The following is a 19936-nucleotide window of genomic DNA, read 5'->3' as shown; positions in this document are numbered from 1 at the left end:
AAACTCAGGACCTCAAGTTTCCCTCCCCATTCTTTGCCTCTTGTTCCTCTGAGCTTTGCTAACTTGAAGGGAGTTTGAGTATCTATCCACCATCAGGCAGGGGTTGCCTAGTTTGATCGCATGCTTAGTTCTCCCTCACCTCCCCTGATGCACCTTGCCAGATTATTGAGCATTGTCCCTTATGATGGTACCCCAATCATGACATATGGATGTTGGCTCTCACTCTGCTTCTTCCTGGTCATGATCCTAGTTCTCTCATGTTCACCTGGACTCTCTTAGCTCTGGCGAGGGGAATGCAACAGTGTTGTATGCTTTCTGTGCCAGGTTTGAGTGTTCTGTTGTCATTGAGGCTACCTTGGGCTTGCACGCTCCTCACACCATGCCTCGCTGGCGTACCAACCAGCTGGGTGGGAACTTTTGAGTCTTACACACTCTCCCGCATACACCTTTAGAAGCAGAACCAGTCCCCTATTTTCTAGGGCTTCCCTTAACCTATCGGAAAGTTCTATCACCCGTTACTCCAACCACACCCCTGGTACTCAACAGAGAGGAGGAGTCTTCAAGCCAGGTAGCACATTGCCATAACTTCTTTGTTTCACTGCCCAAGAGAGGCCTATTCATTGGGTTATAAAAATACTTAACCATTAATTTGAACATTGCCAAAGCCATGGATCACCCCAGATAGAAGCAAGAAGGAATAGGCATACAATTAAAGATTAAGAAGAAGAATTAATGCTAGCTTTGAATAAGCACCTTAAAGATATGCTTTAAGAAATGACATGTTAAATATCCAATTTTGTTTTAAAAATCTATAATGATTTTCAAGAAAACAACTTCTACTTTTTACTAGAGTTAATTCTGTATCCTGTTCCAGCTATTGGATCATCCTCCTATTAGCTGTTAAGCTAGCAATCAGTGCTTTTGTCAATGATACCTCCCTTCATTTATTATTCATTCATTGAGACACTATTTTACCTCATAAATCTCAAATTTATGCCTCGACAAAAGTATTTTCCCCTTCTGCTTCATTTTAAATACTCATCACCATTGACTTCATGCATTGCCCTAATTTTCTAACAAGTACTTCTGCTTACATATTTCTCAACCTCTATCCATCTCAATTATTGCTCCCCTGATAACAAAATTTGAGTAAAACAAGTGCTGATGATGCCATGATTATTCACGAACCTTAAGGAGTTCTTTATTTTGTAGGGAATAAAGCTCATACCCCAGAGAAAGACATTCAGGGCCTATCATGATCTGGAACTGTACTCCTTCCACACCTCAACAGCCCCTACAAGTCTTACTAAAATATTCTCAGTATATCCTTGGCCTGTTCATCATATGTGCCTTTTCTCAAGCTGTTTGCTCTCTGTAGAATATTTTTTCCCTCACCATCCCCCACTTGTCAACATCCTTCTAGGCCCAAAGCAGAGCCAAACTATTCATCAACCTTTTCACCCTGCCCCTCCTTCCTTGCTCCCCTACAAAATATAAACTGTCTCCCTGGTGTTTCTGAATAGCTCTGTTTGTAATTCTCATAATAACTACCACACTATACTTTGTATTACAGTTCTTTGTTTTTATGAATACCTCCTCTGCCAGGTCATTAACTTAATGATGTGTTAGTTACTACTCTTTGTTTCCAACCAACAGTAGCCAACTCAAACTACCTTAAGCAAAAAGGACACTTTGTTATGAGATACAGGGACGTCTCATGGAAACCTCTAAAGACGTACACACACCAGAGCAGAGATTTGGAGACTTTTTCACCTGATCCTACATCTCAGCTTACATCACTTGGCAAATATGCAACACTATACATGGTCATATTAAACGTTCTGTAGCTTGGTTTTCTCATATATAAAGTGATGATAGTACCTACTTCCCAAGATTATTATGTGGCTGAAGACACTTGGTATAGCTCTAATTAAATGTTATTTCAAAAACAAAGGGAGGGAGGAAGTGAAACTGGACCTCAGAAAGACTGAAAAGCTATCTGGAATTCAGGTGACATTTCTGATTCAATGATGCTTCCTTTTCCCTCTTACTATAGACTGTCTCTGCTTTCTATTGCTCATGGAAAAAGTTGCTTGTCCATAGTTCATATGCTGTACCACTGACCTTTTAGAAGGGTGAATTCTATCTTTGTGGCTGTTTTAAATTCTGGGGGAAGAGACTGTGATTGACTTAATTGAGGTCCATCAACTGCACTGAGGATTAATAAGGAGTCACTGTACAAACAGGTCCAGAAACCCATCTTTATGAGAAGACACTTCCAAGAAAAGGTGATTTAGGGAATAAACAACATAAGTAGTGTAACACTGAACCGTTTCATCTATTTTAGTATCCCCCTTATTTAGTTCTGTGTTTCCAACTGAATTGTATTAAGTTCATTTATTATCATGTGTAGTTATACTTAAACCCAGGTCTTGGTATTGCATGTATTGTTTTAGATACATTATTTGTCCAATTGTTTCAAAAATATTTGAGTAGTAACTTATTATGTTCTAAGAGCTATATACTGTGTATATATACTGTGGCTATATATACTGTATAGCCACATACTGAGCCTATAATGAAGTGAGATAGAGGAACGTTCTTGCCCTCATATAGTTAATATATAAAACTTGCTGTTTTGATTCTCCACTGCCCCCCAAATTTGGTCCTCCAATTATCCCAAGCCCTCCTTGGTTTATGAGTATTGATAACACTAACATTTAATTCTTGTCACCATCACTGTGCTTTCCTTTTTTTTTAACTTTTATAAAACTTAATATTTAGTTGCATATTTACACTATTAGATAGTCCTTCCACTAACATTCATTTGGAACTAGAACTTATGTACCTCCTACCAGTGAAATTTCAGAAACATGATCTACTTCTACAATCCGGATCCATCTGTAGGACTAACGACCTCTGTGACTTTTGGTAACCCCATGTGACTTTTTGGAACTCAAGTGCTTAGTTCCCTTTAAATCAATCAATCATAAGGGAAATAGACTTAATTGTCTAGTTGTAAAACTCTTGAATTTCTAGATTCTTATAAAAAATGGTTACTTCCATCTGTATAGATACAATTTTTATTTTTCCTGGTGTTATTTATTGATCTGTCACCTTTTCTTCCTCCTTGTTACCCATCTACCTCTTTGTGTACACATCAAAGAGTGTGGTAAGAGCAGGGTAGGGCTAGGTCTAAGAGAAGCTAGTGTCAGGGAGCCAGAAATAGCCTAACTTGTTTTTGAAACTCAGCAGATGAACTCAATCACTGTGTTTCTGAGATTATTGGTCATTTATTTTCCTGAAAACTTTTGGGTCCATGTTGCTTTAACACTCTGTACCTCTGTCCATTTTCTCCTCACTTTACTTCAAAGAACAGTTTTCTCCACGAATTTCTAGCTTAACTCCATGTTTCTGCCCTAATCCCAAACTCATCCACACCCACTAAGGGTTTTTCTCTATGAATTTTCTCTATTTTACTATGTATGGTATCACTCTTTTTTAAGCTTATTTATTTTTGTTTTTAAGAGACAATGCAAGTGGCAGAGGGACAGAGAGAGATGGGGGCGGGAGATCTAATCCCAAGTAGGCTCTGCGCTGCCAGTATAGAGCCCAACACTGGACTCGAACCCATGAACTGTGATAATGACCTGAGCCTAAATTGGACTCTCAATCCACTGAGTCACCCAGGCACCCCTGGTATCATTCTTTACTTCATTTAATTGGTCCCTGAAGGCTTCCAAGTTATAGGTCTCAGATATTCCCTATATTTCTCCATTCACATACCCCAAATTATGCCCTAATTTTCTTCTTTAAGACATGCCCTCTGTCTCTATATTCTTGACCTATGCTTGTTAAAGCCAACATTTGCAGAGCATTATGTGCCAAGCTCTGTGATAAGCACGTTTCGTGGAAGATCCCACAGAGTACCCGACGTGCCCATGATGTAGTACTTTTATATTCATTCTACAGTTGGTGGGACAGAGAAGTAAAATAATATCATCAACATCACGCAGTTAACAAGTGGCATAAGTGGTTCAATACATCTCTCCCTAACCTGATTTTTTAAGTACTAGGCTATATGCTCTCCATTTGTTTTTCAAATAATTGCCAGCCCTCGCCCGTCCTGTTTATGCTGCAACAATCCATTTCACAATTTGTCAGTTTCATAAATCCAGTAGCTTTTCTTGGCTCTTCTTTTCCTTAAGTAGAAAGCCGCCTACTTTTGTGAAGCCTTCATTCCTGTGATATAAGTATTTAGAGAATCTTTTCCCACTCCTGCCTGTGATATTGGACCCCCCCCCCGAACTCTTTGTCTCTTCCAGAAACTCATCTTCCTTCGTCCACCTCCCAAAAGTGAGTGTTAACTAAATACTGAGATTTCAATCTCTTATATTGCCAGGTTTCTTCAGAGAACTCAAAGTGGAGTACATCCAAGTGAATTCCTCCCTTACTTTAATATCTCTAAAAGATAACTGCCTAAAGCAAAAAGCGTTGCAACATGTTACGGGTATGTAAATGTGTTAGGGGTATGTAAAAGTAAAGGTTGGGAAATTATAGCTCAAAGCATGGTTGGATAGAATGGAGAACCTCCTATCATAAGGTCTTTCATTATATGTGGCATGGATATTTGAGGTGATCATTAAAGATTTCTATGGTAAACCATAAGGTAACCGCTAAACAATTTAAAGAGGTATATTATTGATCATTTATTTTCCTGAAAACCTCGGGGTCCATGTTACTTTAACACATCTGTACATCTGTCCATTCTCTCCTCACTCTACTTCAAAGGAAAGTTTTCTGTCCCTTTCTTCAGGTTACTGTAGAAGTGCAGTAGAGGAGCACTAGCCACTCAAGAACAGGCAAAAACAGGTGCTGCCAAGAAGAATCATCTCAGTAGGCGAGAGAAGATGAGATCACTCAGAAATGCTCCACTAACCAAAGAAAAGATAGAATACAAACAGATGGAATAGAAAATAGCTGCAAAATAGTCTCCTCAGTTGGGTGTTTTAATTGGCTGTGCCAATATTACTGCACATTTCAAAATGAATAGTGACTCAAACATATGGAGGTTTGTTCCTCACTGAGCATGTTTTTTCAGTGGGCATCTCTCCTCTAAGTGGTGATTTTAGGACCCAGGCTCTTCCCATTTTTTGGCTCACCATCCCCTAAGGCCTCATTGCCATCTGCAATTGACTATTGACATAATTTCTTAAAAGACTTATTCTAAAAATGGCCTACATCTCTTTGGTTGTACGCCACTGGTGTACACCTGTAGTCACATAACCACACCTGGCTAAATTTCAGAAAAGGAAGCCAGTTTATGGTGAAGAGCCAGTACTATCTGCCACAGGTGAACAGGTAAATCAAGGTTATTTTCAAACTTTATCATTCATAAAATGCATCTTGGAGTATGAAACAATGCAAATACAAGGGAAACAATTTGGGGGGTAGACAACAGAAATGTGCCTTTTTAACTAGGACTTCAGATAGTTCTGATATTCAGACGGTCTTATTCTGAGAAACACTGTGGACAGCAAGATGGAGCCAGGATGGTGACTGGACTAGGACGTAATGACACCTGAGAAATGGTTCTTTTCTACAAAAACCAGAGTCTCTTTCCACTCTAGTATGTTCTGGGAGGCAACAGCTTCCACATGGTTTCAGAGTTAGAAATGGAGAGGTTCAGGCCCCATCTCAGACCTCACAAATGTTTTTATTCATTTCTTATGTTTTTTTAGATTTTACCTATAAGTGAAATCATATGGTATTTGTCCTTCTCTCCTTTATTTCACTTAGCATAATACCCTCTGTCATACATTGTAAATGACATCTCCTGCTCATTCAAGTTTGAGGGGAACTGGCTTCACTATTTTGTGCCAATCGGTGAGAGAGAACAGGTGGTCACTGTAGAAGTGCAGTACAGGAGGACTGTCCAACTCAAGAGCAAACAGATGATGCCAAGAGGAACCATCTCTAGAATTTCAACTGAAACTCAGAAATGGGAAGGGGGAGGGGAAATAGAGCCTGAGGAAACCTGGTATAGTTTTGGGGTATTGTTCTAGCAGAGGAAGGGGATGGCTGTAAAACAAGAGGACGTGTTACATGTGCGATATCTACTAATTATAGAGGATCAAAAAATTCTTACAAACACCAACGAATGAGGCCAAGCATAGTTAGTATGTTCTTCCTATGTTCCAATTTCTTATAATCATTTTTCTATCTTATTCATAATAATTGAAAATACTTAAGGGTTTCATAATAGTCTATCTTATCTAATTTTTACCTATTTCCCTATTAACAGACATTTAACTTATGGCCTTTTTATCTCCTGTTACAAATGATGCTTCAAAGAATACTTCCCCTTGAACATATCTGTATAACATTTCTGGCTATTTTCTTGGGCAAGCTTCATAGGAAAAAAAAACCTTTGGATAACGATCATTTACTTTCTCAAGTCTCTTAAAACTAAATCATGTAGAGACTTCAGAAAGTTGAAGAAAATGTCATAATAAAATGGAAGGCTTTTGACTTGTCAGTGCTTTCTTCCTAACTCACACCTCACCTCCTCGAGTTATTACAAGGATTAAATGGAAAGTGTTTAGTCATATGCCTTGCATATAATCAGGGCTTATTAAATATTAACAATTAAAGTTGGGCAGTAGCATGGAGCTACTGCAAGAAGCAAGAAATAGTGTTTGACTTCTTGGAGGTTCAGTTTCCTCATCAGTACAATGGGCATGGGTTACTACCCATTTCACACTAACTTGTGTAGCTTTATTATATGTAAAGCATATGGCACACTGTGACAAGATAAACATTCAATAAATGGGCACTAATAGTATTCTTTTGTCTTACTGCAGTTGAGAATTTCCTTGTTGTCAGTTTTTCCATTTCCTTACCCCCCCCATGTACACAGTCCCATTTCTATCTCCATTTGAAATATACTAAAGGAAGGTGACAGTATAATCTATCTCATTATGTGTAGTAAGGCAAAAAAGAAGGAAGCATGTAGGAAAACCTGACAAAAGATATTATGTCAAAATGTTAGTAACTGATCACCATTAGCTTAGTTATCCCCCAATAGCAATATCTATGACTATAATCACATACATACCGATTTTGGTATATACTTCACTCAATTAACGCACTGGACTTTATTCACGGATGCTAACTGTTCATTACCCGTGGTTTACACAATGCACATGAATGGCAAATAGTGTTATTTCTCAGGTGACATAACTCAATACATAGTAATTGTTTAGAGTACTGGTTGAGAAGTATCTCAAGGAAGATCTGAGATTATCAGAAAGAATGTCGTGGTCTGTCAGTGCTCTCTGGTGTGACCACTGGGAGACAAGTAGCCCCTCATGGATGGAGAATTGCAGTGCTCTGTTACAGGGGATACTGGCTATGAGGGATGGCTAAGGAGACAAATACCAGAAAAATGAGTATATTTTGGACAGTTATCCCACATGAATATTTGGCTTTTCCCTGAGTAACTTAAATCCAAAAATGAGTAACTTACACCATCAGAAATTATCTTTTTTTTCTTAATTTTAATGTTATTTGTTTTTGAGAGAGACAGAGCACAAGCACGGGAGGGTCAGAGAGAAAGGGTGACACAGAATCTGAAGCAGGCTCAGGCTCTGAGCTGTCAGCACAAAGCCCAATGCAGGGCTTGAACTCACAAACTATGAGATCATGACCTGAGCTAAAGTCAGATGCTTAACCGGCTGAGCCACCCAGATGCCCTGGAAATTATCTTATTCTAAATTAAACCTAACGGTTTTTTTTTTTTTAAAGAAAAAGTTGATATCAGATGGTAAAGAAATTAGATGTCATTTCAACACTTAAGGAACATACAGAATTTTGGTATGTTAAGTTTAGTATCCTCAATACCTAAATTTTAGATTCCATTAGATTTTTTGAAATCATGATAATACAGGACACTGTAAATTTTGCAAAATGATTTGACTCTGCTTGGTTTTGTTGGGGAAATAAGTTCTTAGAGCACTAAGAAAAAGTCAAGATGTACTTTTTGTTAGCGTATCAGCATGGTTTGGGCATCTAAGCACGACACATGATTACTACTCCATAGAGTTCGCCTAAGATTGTAGCAGAGTGATGTGCTCATGGTGGATCTACAGTCATTTTACCATTTTCCAGAAAAAGTGGCTACTATTACTTCATTCATTTTTCTTAGCCCTTCCAAGCACGTAACTGCAGAGCTCAAGGAGACAGAGCATATGTAACTGAACTCAACAAGTTTATTATTTCCTGGTAACTGTATTAAGAGCTTTAACTATGAGCTTGAAGAAGTGTGGGAGCCAAGCACGCCTCCACCCTTTGAGTTCTGGGTTTTATTTTAGGAGAATTAGTTCTCTTAGCTCGAGAGAAAACAGTTTCTAGTTTGGTAACTTCTCAGGGACAAAATATATGGTAATTTTAAGTTCTAATCTAACCCCCATGAGCTACAGGACAGGACTGTGTATGTATTCCAAGTCCCTGGCACATAGAATGCACCTCATAAACGTGTTCCATTCAAAGGAAGACTAGTAAAAAATATACTGAATATATTGAACCACGGTTTGGAAGTTTCCTCTTTGAAGAGAAAATATTTTTTTGTATAATGTAAAGTGATTTCTTTACGTGTTTGTCATTTTGGGGAGCTGGAACAGAGTGGGGTTGTAAATGCTTGAATTTAAGTTGGTTGATTTTGAAGCTGCATTGCCACCTTGTGGCTCCTCATCTAGTGATGTACTTTTCTGCCAAACAAAAAGCAAATGCTCTGTTTTGCAATCTATGGTGCAAGAAAACTTCTTGGGCTTGTCTGCGTGAGTGCGTGTGCACACACACACCTCGGGAACACACAGGCTTGTGCACACACACCCACACCTCAGGGAACTAGAAAGTAGTGGTTTCTGTTTGGACACCTGGGAAAGGGATTTCTAAGAATAACCTTTTCATGCAGATAGTCTCTTTATGATAAAATCATCTAAGAGCCTATTATTTTCAAATACATGATACTAATATAGTAAAAGCAGTGACATTTACTCTATCATGGTTTCAATAATTGAGTACAAAGAGGTCTTTTTATTTACCATCAAGAATCAATGAAGTATAAATATTTTCTTCCTATTCTGTAAAGCACTTGTTTACATGATAGTATCTACCATTTCTAATGGAATGGTGAAGTAGATGTAAAGAAAAGGTACATAGTAAAAGCAAATTTTCTTAGTTGACTAAGACTAGAAGTTTCCAAAGCAGCTTGTTTAAAACCAAGATCATAACTTAGTATATGGGCAACATTATCCAGTAAGATTTCTAGGGAACAGAACTGCACACTTCATAGAGATCAGAATGTAGAAGATACTGCATAAAAAGTGCTTTTAAAGTAGTATTGTGATTTTTTATTTTGGAGAGACAATTTCAAAGGCACTAATATCAGGGCACCTGGGTGGCTCAGTCGGTTAAGCGTCCGGCTTCAGCTCAGGTCATGATCTCATGGTTTGTGGGTTCGAGCCCCGCATCAGGCTCTGTACTGACAACAGCTCAGAGCCTGGAGCCTGCTTCAGATTCTGTACCTCCCTCTCTCTCTGACCCTCCCCTGCTCACGCTGTCTCTGTCTCTCAAAAATAATATCATAAAAAATTTTTTTAAAGGCACTAATATCTTAATGGTCTCTTGAACAGGTACTCTATACTTTAATAATCTCTTCAACTTTGCTTTAAAGTCACATATTGCATAGGATTGATGCAATTATTTTGGGAATAGAGCTTACTGATAAAAAATACATATCTACAGCTATTCTAATGCTAGGAAAGAGGGAAAGACCATTTTCCGACTAACCTTTCACTCAATCATGTCTGTATTCAAAGATTTTGTATGCAGATTAACCCCTGAAGTTTCCCATGCTAGGAAAATCACTTAGTTGCAAAATAATGGTTTTAGTCAAGAAAATGAATCTTGGGTTCATTTATGTTCATTCTCATTCTACTACAGGCTAAGATTTACAGAGCCTTTTTTTCCCCTTTATATGTGATTAAAATTCATTGTGGAGAAACTGGAAAACAAACACAAACAGGATTAAATCACACCATCTGATGATGACCACTATTATATAACATTTTGGTTTATCATCCAAATTTTTTTGAAACTTGTATGTCTTGGTAGTTGTCCTTTTAACTCTCACAGGGATATCTAGAAGAGTGATTAAAAAAGAGTCCCCTTGAGATGACAAAGGGACACAGGAGGTAAAAATCAAATCTCAAACTTGAGCCACAAAATATAGAACGTAATATTGGATTATAAACCAAACTGAAAAAAATACCCTGAGTCCCTACCGGTAAAAAACAAAACAACAACAACAACAACAAACAACGTTTTGATAAATAGAGGAAAATATACAAATCTCCAAAATGGAGATTTCAAATAATTTTTGTAGGTACTCTCTACCTCCTAAGGGTGAGCTACACACAATGACTTTCCTCCAAAGAGTATAATCTGGAAAGTGAGGAGTGGGGGCTCTCTAGGGCATAACCCTGACAAAGGCTACCTCAGCAGGTGATCAAGATGCCTATCGATTGTAAATCATGTTGATAATATGTACCCTGGATATGATGTATTGAGAATGGCATTTCACTTCTGTTGTCTTTCTCGAAATATATCAGAATTTTAGTCTAACCATTAGGAAAACATCAGACAAATCCAAACTCAAAGACAGAAAATACCACTAAGTTCAAAACTAAGGAAATCTGAATAATGCATGAACTTTACTAACGTGCCAATATCTGTTCCTCAGCTGTGACAGATTTACCATAATGGTGGAAGATAATGTAATAATACAGGAAATTAGGTAGATAATCTATGGGTATGTGCTGTTCCTCACAAGTTTTCTGAATATCTAAAACTATTCTGAAATAAAAAGCTTATCAAAAAAAGATAAAGGAAAACAAAATGAAGTGTAATCCCCAGAGTAGCACCAAGAGCAGCATCTGGGATCTTGTGAAAAATACACATTCTTGAGTCAGCTGGCCACCCAAGAGCTCTGATTTCAGGTGTTTCTCATTTTAGCTATGATCAGGTTACTTTTTCTTCAGTTCCCAGATGAAGAATCAGACCAGGCCTGTCTGTAGTATCTGATTATCCAATTGTCACCTTTTACAGAAGCAAGACACGCCTCCCTATCTTCTCAGTCTTCTCCAATCCCCTGACCTCCAAGGCCCCTGTCAGACCCCACTCTGATCATATCTTCTAGAACACCTCTAGCACACATACCTTCTGTCTCTAATATCCCAACCTGCATGACCTGTACCAATTTGCATATTTCCAGACACCATAAATCCCAGTGTGAATTCTCTGGAGACAGAGGTGACCTTGGGAAAATTGTGATCCTGCTGTACTTGAGTTTCTTCATCTGTGACTTGAGGATGATAGAAGAATATCTGCCTCATGAGTTTTTTTTTGCCTTTAACTCATATCTGCCTTATGAGTTAATACTCATAAGATGTTAGGAAGAACATCCAGGACTTAAAGAGGACCCAATAACTGTGACATGGTGCTAGTATTGCCGGTAGATGTCTTGCTTTACATGTGTCCCTTCAATTCTCCCAAAGCAATAGGTTTGGGTATGCAAAATAATGGCTCAATAATGATTAAGTGAATTGAATAGGTGAATTGAGCCCATAAAAATACTACTTCAAATACAGTGACCCTGCCACTATGACCAGTCTTCTAAAGCACATGACTTGGAGCTGGAATGTTGGAAATATTCCGTGTTTATATAATACTATTAGGACAGAGCTAGAGAATCAGTTGGAGAATCCCTACGACTTGGGAGTGAATTCATCTTACTTCAAGCTTCACTCCCTACAGTTGTGCTGGTATCAACAAATAACACCATTTTAATTTTGATCTACGATTATTCTACTTCCTGAGATCCTTAGAGTTTCTGTTAGCCTAACGGACACGATTAGATAGAAAAGAAATCAGCACCCCAGGGAGTGCTCTAGCAGGAGGTGAGTAAGAGAGTATGTTTGCTTAACGGGTTTAGATTTTGCTTATTTGCTCTTTGGAACAGGTTAAATAGAAATCCAACAATTTGCGTGCCATAAATAGACAAGCCTTGAGTGTTTTGGTTTGTTTTCCAGATGGGGATTAATGTGGTGGACTCCGCAGTATCCGGATTAGGTGGTTGTCCTTATGCAAAAGGTGCCTCTGGGAATGTAGCCACTGAGGATTTGATATATATGCTTAATGGCTTGGGGCTCAACACAGTAAGTAATTTAACATATTTTAATATTCATGCATGCCTTGCAGATACAAATGGGAATGTGTCTCAGATTTGAAAAGCAATTTTGAGGTCAAAGTTTTACTGCACTTTTGCTATCTGCTAAAATGCACAGTGGGACAACACAATAAAAATTCTTTAGGGGGCTTTATAAAGTAAGTTATTGCGATGGCCCCATCACCACTAATGCTACCATTTCACATTTTCACAGTGCTTCAGGACCTCCAAGGCACTTTTTCATGTATCTTCTGATTCGATTTCACACACTTCGTGAGTGAGAGCCTGTGTCTTTGCCATTAGGATTGTTATTTTTGCAGTTTTCTTTTGTTTTGGATGGATGTTTTCCTAGGAGGAAATGGAGATCTTGATTTTCTTGCAGTGACAACTAGAGCTTCTGGCAAAGAGCCCAGGGCACTATTGAAATGGTCAGGGAAAAGGAGAGCTTAATATTACTTAGCGTGTGAGATACTGGGCAAGAATAGTCTCTAAAAAAGTACCTGACAAGTTACATACTCTACAACATCCACCTAAATTAGCGCTTAGTTTGGCCACATGCTTTTTTTTTTTTTTTTAATGTTTAGTTTTGAGAGAGAGACAGACTGTGAGTGGGGGAGGGGCAGAGAGAGAGGGAGACACAGAATGTGAAGCAGGCTCCAGGCTCTGAGCTGTCAGCACAGAGACTGACTCAGGGTTCAAACTCACAAGCACTGAGACCATGACTTGAGCTGAAGTTGGACACTTAACTAACTGAGCCACCCAGACGACCCACCACATACTTGTTAACATTACAAATCAGTCTGTAAGGCAGGTGTGTGTATATGTGTGTCTGTCTGTCTGCCAGGGGTACACAAAATATAAAAGGCAAGGAAAATAGTTCACAAACGGTTAGAAGTTCAAAATGTTTTCTGAGATGAGAAAACATCATCTGGATTACAAAATGGAATCCCCCCTCCCCCATCTTTTCTCTCTCCTCATACTACTTACATTAAAGGTCCTGCAGTACTACTTGCCACCACCAGTTGGGTGGCCTTACTCCCCACACTCAATTTCACCTGGAGAGTGAGGTGCCACCATCTTCAAAAACTCTTCTCGTGGCTCCCTGCTTGACCCCCAGGTTCATACTGTTAGGTTCCTCACCTTAGGGTTTCCATGCCAACCGTGAACTTCTACCTCTGAATCTACCCTGAAGTTGTATAATGATATTTCTGTGTCTAGCTCCCCATGCAGCCAGTCAACCATTATTACAGCTGTCCCCTTTACACAGATCTGCTCAGTAACGTTTACTGGGTGACAAGTATCACTTGGGACTAAACACCAAAAGCTATTGCCTGTCTCTCCTGGTTAGGAGAAACTATTATATCATTTACACAATTCCTTAATCATTTCTAATAGAAATGTATGGCCATGACTTAGATGACTGAATCGAATTCAGCTGATGCCTTATGCTTATTATGTATCAGGTCATGTTCTAGAACTTGGGGGCTGAAATGCAATAAGCTGTGACTTCATTCCTAAGAATTCACAATTCAAGGAGAGGATTGTTACACTGGGTAGGAGGTGCAATGCACCCAGCGACTTGTCTAAACAGCCAAGATTCTCTGTAGAATCCTGTGTCACTATGGCTCCCATGTCCAATCAGTGACCAAGAGCCAGTCTTCTGACTCATAAGATATTTTGGTTGTTTGTTCTTTAATACCCTTGCTATAACTATGTCAGCACAATTCCTTATCTCTGACCTGGGTAGTCATCCTCTACACTGGTGTGCAGCCTTCTGACCTGCCTTTAAATTCATCTTCATGCTGCCATCAGAGGATTTCATCCAAAATACAAATGTGAATATGCCTGGTGTCTGCCTGAGCACCCATCAGTGGGTTCTCATTTCCTGAAAGGCAAAGTTGTGTTCTGTCACCTCATAGGGCCTAGGCATAACTCTTCAGGTCATCTCTGCCCATCATTCTACATATATAACATGACACTTTTCCAAGTGTTTTAAATTGTTCTTCTGCCTCAGTGTCCCATCTGTCCTCCTTCTCAATGACTCATACTCCCAGGTAACACTCAGGTCAGGATTTACCCTTCCTTGACACCCTCTTCACTACTTTCTTTTCCTCAGTGGGTTGACTACCCACCCTCTACCCTCATAATCAGCCTAGCATATCTCTGTCAGTGTCTTTAGTTATAATACAGGACCTGCTTCCCCGCGAGAGGGTTCCATATTGCCTGCTTGACTGTAAGCAACCTGAGGACAGAAACTTTATTCTACATGAGGTTCTTGAAACCCCAGAACATATCACAGTACATGAGACATATTTCAGCATCTGAAAAATGACTCAATATTAAATATGCAATGTCATCTCATAATGGTCTCTGTTAAGTAAAATGATAAAGGTCAAAATGAAATTTTTGGGTAAAATGTCAGCAAATTCCAGTATATACTTGTTATCAATGGAATTCTTGGAAAGCAAAGAGCACTGGTGACTAAGATCTTTCTCTTATTTCTTCCTGGGTATAATTCAAAAGTGAAAGACACATATAGCTAATTATTCACAAAACTTAAATAGCACTGCATTTAGGATGTCAACTAAGATGCGCCTAACATATTCCACCTAAAGCCATTCCCAGGACACAACCAATTAACTCAGACCAAAGCAAATGTTGGTACCCTAGAACAACTTTATAGCAAAGTGATAATGAGAATCATTTATAAGTGTCACTTTACAAAACATTTCTCTTGATCATTCCCCAAAAACAAAGAAGTAAACTACAAAGGAAACATTGCTCTAAAAGTTTCTAGAGAGAATTGGTTGTATTAAAATAATGATCTCCTTATGATCCTTGTTATGAAAAGGCCCTGTGAATATTCATATTTGTCTCTTTTAAGAAAATGACAGACTTATACATTAATATTAAGAATTACTTACTAGCACAAAAGCCCGAGTCTGTTCAGTTTTAAGTCCATATAGTTTCTACTCCATGTTAAGGGAGGCCATAAGAGTTTAGGAAATGCTACCTGACGGCAAATCTCTGGGTAATCCACCTAATGCTCTGTCTCCCCTAGTGACAGCGGAAGTGCTGGGTGGAGACCTTGATGGTTACCTCTTCCAACACCAAGCCCAAGAGATAAGGAGCACGCCCTGACCTTGGCTTTCTTACCCAACCACCTATCTGTCATTCATGGATTTATCTAAGCCTTTGTTTACCCTGTTTATGCTTGCTGCCAGTTAAACCTCACAAACAAGTTCCAGATGTGTACTAAATAATACTTCATTTTATTTGACCTACAACTACTTCCTTCAACAACATGCTGATAGTGGTTTTTAACATGATTAAAACTACGCATTCACTTTTCCTCTATCTCTTATATGTTTATCAAGTTTGTTTCTTTGCATAGTAAAGAGATTTTCTTTCCTAAGTCCTTATCTATGAACTCCTCAAAACAATTCTAATTTTAATTGCCCTTCACTGGTATCTTGAACATTGTTTCTAGTTTTGTTACTGTCCTTCCTAGAGTTTAAGTACAACCTTGATTTACAAGGAGTTCTTTCAGGTATGGGTAGCCTATGATTTTATTGAAGGGTCCACTTCAAGATATGCTTTTATGTTTATTAATATAAAAATCTAAAATGCTGGCTGCAGGATTCATGAAGACAAATGTTGCCTTCAGATCAACAATGAACAACATTTTGTTTAGTAATTTCAAATTATGACTTAACTACTAATAAACTTAAATCTGTTTTTTCTTCTTCTCCCTAATCCACCTGGTGTCCCTTCTTTTCCTTATCAGGGTGTCAATCTTTACAAAGTGATGGAAGCTGGTGACTTTATTTGCAAAGCTGTGAATAAAACCACAAACTCTAAAGTAGCACAAGCCTCCTTCAATGCTTGACTTGAATAAATTTGTGACTTAAGGCTGAGAAGATGGATTTCAGCTACAGATACTCATCTGAAAACCATTACTGTCAAGTTGTTCTGAAATGTGAAGTAATAGACAAGAGTGGGGAAAAATATAATTTTGATGTGTATTCCGGGATAAATTATGAAATCAGTGAAAAGCAATATCCAGTCATTGGTAAATTGCAAGCTGAAGCTAAATACTACGATATGTAGACAAGCTTTTGAACTTGGAGAAAAGTCTACCTTTTTGCTCTAATAGAAATAACTTTTTAATTTAGTAGATGTGAAAATTGACTTCAGGTTTCCTTAAGTATCAAATACTGTGTTAATACTTAATCAAGATGGCTTAGCATAGTATACATATTGTCAGTAGTTTATGAGCTTCTGCATAGTGTGCAAAGTGTGTGGCCTCAGTACTATGTGCTATGCCTCTGGATCCCAACTTTCCATTTGCCAAGTCAGTTAAATTATGGACCAAATGCCAAATCTCCATCTGACCGTACATAATTTTTAGCAATAGAACTTTTATATTTCAAGTATGGCTAACATCTGTTAACTATTTCAGTGACTTTATCTTGTTCCAAGATGCTGTGGTCAGTGGCAAGATGCCACATCCTGGAAACATTACGACCTCCCATGTTTGTTATATGCATCCAGTTTACCATACTTTCTCTTTCATCAGGTTTAGTAAAGACTAGCACGGTGTTACTCAACTATTGAAAAATATAAGGCTCAACTTTCATCTCAATGTCTCAGTTGCAATGATAAGAACAGATTGATACATATAGTATAATCGACTTTGGTAATTTTCAAGTCACATCCAAATTGCCAAAGGAAATGTCACTATGATCCTAAGAATAGTAAGGCAGCTTTTATTTCATGAGACAAAACAAAACTGTATTCATTGATACTGGGCACTTTGATTAAATCAGATAATTTATGGTTATTTTCAATGTTGAAATGGTTGAAATTTTATCTTTTGTAATAGAAAGCGTCGCCAAAAAATGCAAAAGTTAGTATGTCAAAGCGGAGAGGAAGAGCAAAAAGACTGTGTTAAGAAAAAACATTTCTGTAACCTATGCAAATCATATGGGGACAGAATTATGAAATGTGGGTCTGAATCATCAGTTCTATTATTTATGTAGACTTTTCCAGTAATACTTGGTGATCTTATCTTTGAATAAATTTGAATATAACTTGAAATATGAATGTTAGCACTGTGGGTTTTCTATAAATATTCATCACAACTACTGAAATAAAGAGAAATTTAAAAAATTACTAGAAGTACTGATTACAAATCACAAGGGCAATATATTGGTAACTGACAAAACCAAACCAAATTCCCATAGAAGAGGCTAACTCTTCAGGCTGAGATGTGTATTAGAGCAGGAGCCTGTCATCTAGAGTACTAACTCTTTGCATTTGGATTAGTGTTGGCAGGGGGGCAATGCAGGGCACAAACAAGATCACAGAACTTTATGGATCTGCCTGCTGGATCTCCCTTGTGCCTCTCTCTTTACAGAGAACATAGCCATGTGCACTGGGACAGTAATGGGACACCTGCCTTAGTGTGCATAGCAACCGATGTACCCCATCTTCTTAAGACTGAGTTTTCCTCTCTTGTGGAATTGTGGTGTTATTAGTAATGAGATATTTGGACACAGATCTTTTGGCACAACTACTTATAAAGATAGCCAGGATCAAAACTTTGCCGTTTTGAAATACAAACCATAGAGTCTTCAAGAGGCAGAGCAAGTAATCAGAAACCCCAGGTGCAGGTTAGCACACACTTATATGGATTCAGTTCCGAGAATACCTCAATGTTTCCTATTCACACTCACCACAAGAAGGTCCATGTTTTAGTTATTTCTTATTCTTACCACCCCCACCCCCAATTGTATAAACCTTTCTGAATTAGAGTTCTATTTCTGATTTGGGGTGAAAAAACTCACTTAAGCACATATAGCTACCTTAAGTCTATAGACAGAATCAGCCAAAGCCATACTTCAACTAACCACAAAACCCCAGATCATTGTTGGACCCACCCAAACAACCTGCACAAAAACCCATATCAGAGTCAGCCATGGGGAAAGCCTTTAGAATGGCAAAGCAATTATGACCTTTATTCAAATACTTATCAAAATAATCTTATGGCATCTGCCCTTAAGGTAAATAACCTGTGTTCTAGAAAATGTAACATTTTATCACATACATATGTTGATGACCTATTATAGATAAAAACTAAGATGAAGTTTTCTGAAAGCTAAAAATTTTCTAAGTTCCAGATTCATGAAATTCACAAAGCAAATACATGGTAAACTAGGTCTTTGAGAAAATTTAACTTGCTCTTTTATGTTATTTATTCTGATTAACGTTTACTTCCTTTTTAGCTGGACTTATATGGCTATTCATTTGTGTGGGTGTGTGTGTGTATGCATCTTATGTCTCTGAAATAATCCACACCAGGTATGGTGTGAGAGTGACAGGTTGAACAGCATTGAATAAATTAGACACAAATATCATCCCTATCAGAATTGTTAGGGAGAGATAAAACTAAGGCCTGGGCACCAGCCAGAAATCTGAACTGAAGTATCAGGCAGGTGAAGAATTGCTGTAAATACCAATAATCATTTACAAATGCCTTTTGTAGTCTAGAAGATAGAAGTTTTGTACTATATGGGGTAGGTTGAGAAGTTAAAAGAATAGTTTTGGAGACAGAAAAAGGAAGGAAGAGATTGGGCAAGAGAGGGAAGAAGAAGGAAAAGTTCAGGAATGGAGGGAGGGAAGAGAGGTGGAAAACAAGGGAAGGACAGGGGGTTGGGAAACTACTGTCTCTCTTGAACAGCTCTAATAGAAAGCACATTCGCTATCATGTAATCCATCAGGGAGGCTGCTATAAACTGCACAAAATACAAAGCCGTCACTTGATAGGTTTAAGCAACAAAACTTCTCTCCAATATTTTAGGAAAATTTCTTTTTCACCATCACTTAGTACAGAAGCTCAATTATGTTATAAGCAAAAATCCCCATTTTCCTCTTTTCTTATCTCAAGGTTTTAGTTCACATTGAGGCTACTGCTCCCCAGGGTCACAAGAAGGTCAGTACACTTCCCAGCCTCATATCCTGCTCAGTGCTCAGCCACTGTGGAGGGTTTTGTTCTGATTTTTTGTTTTAATCCATGAGGAATATTTGCCCACCCTTATCACAACTTCTCATGTTTCAATGGGAAGAACATCATTACGTGCCCCTTCCTTAATGGTAAAATAAGAGGGAAATACGCCAACTAAGGTCACTGATCACCTGTAACAGATCAGTGAAGTAGTGGAGAGAAAAAACCTGACGGGGAACACATTTTATGGTAAAATGATAGTGGAATTCAGGCTGATGATTTAACAACCATAAGGAAGGACCATATTTACCTCCCCTCAGGAGTAAAGGATGGAAACAGAAGTTTTTAAAATTGAGGTGTATGGGTTTTAAGGGGAAAATGCCTGATCCTAATTTTTTTTTTTTTTATGAATACAGGAAGTGAGGTCTTCAGGCATTAGGTGGGGGTGGATGAGGGCTGGAGAAGAATGATAAATCTTGAAACTCACCGAGATCAGTATTAGAACTGACCTCACGCTATCCAAGTTTTCCAGGAGCTGTTATATGCTCAGTGCAAGTGTGTGTATGTGTCCTCATGCTGTCTTTACAACTTCATTTGACATTCCCACCTACTGTAAGCACTTCCTGGCTTGTGTGGACCAC

The 19936-nt window shown here is 38.3% G+C and overlaps 1 protein-coding gene across 2 annotated transcripts in view; it reads left to right on the top strand.

Moving 5' to 3' along the window:
* The window catches only part of HMGCLL1 (3-hydroxymethyl-3-methylglutaryl-CoA lyase like 1), a 185101-nt gene extending 167706 nt beyond the window's left edge, over nt 1-17395 (top strand). For both annotated transcript variants that reach the window (XM_029945306.1, XM_029945305.1), the window contains 2 exons: nt 12153-12278; nt 16077-17395. In XM_029945306.1, the coding sequence (XP_029801166.1) occupies nt 12153-12278; nt 16077-16178 (228 nt within the window). In that variant the 3' untranslated portion in view covers nt 16179-17395. The remainder of the gene's footprint in view (nt 1-12152; nt 12279-16076) is intronic.
* The last annotated feature ends 2541 nt before the right edge of the window (nt 17396-19936 follow it).

This window comes from Suricata suricatta, chromosome 7, assembly GCF_006229205.1.
Source record: "Suricata suricatta isolate VVHF042 chromosome 7, meerkat_22Aug2017_6uvM2_HiC, whole genome shotgun sequence".
In the NCBI taxonomy this organism is placed as follows: Eukaryota; Metazoa; Chordata; class Mammalia; order Carnivora; family Herpestidae; genus Suricata; species Suricata suricatta.
This window is presented reverse-complemented; position numbering and strand designations above follow the sequence as displayed.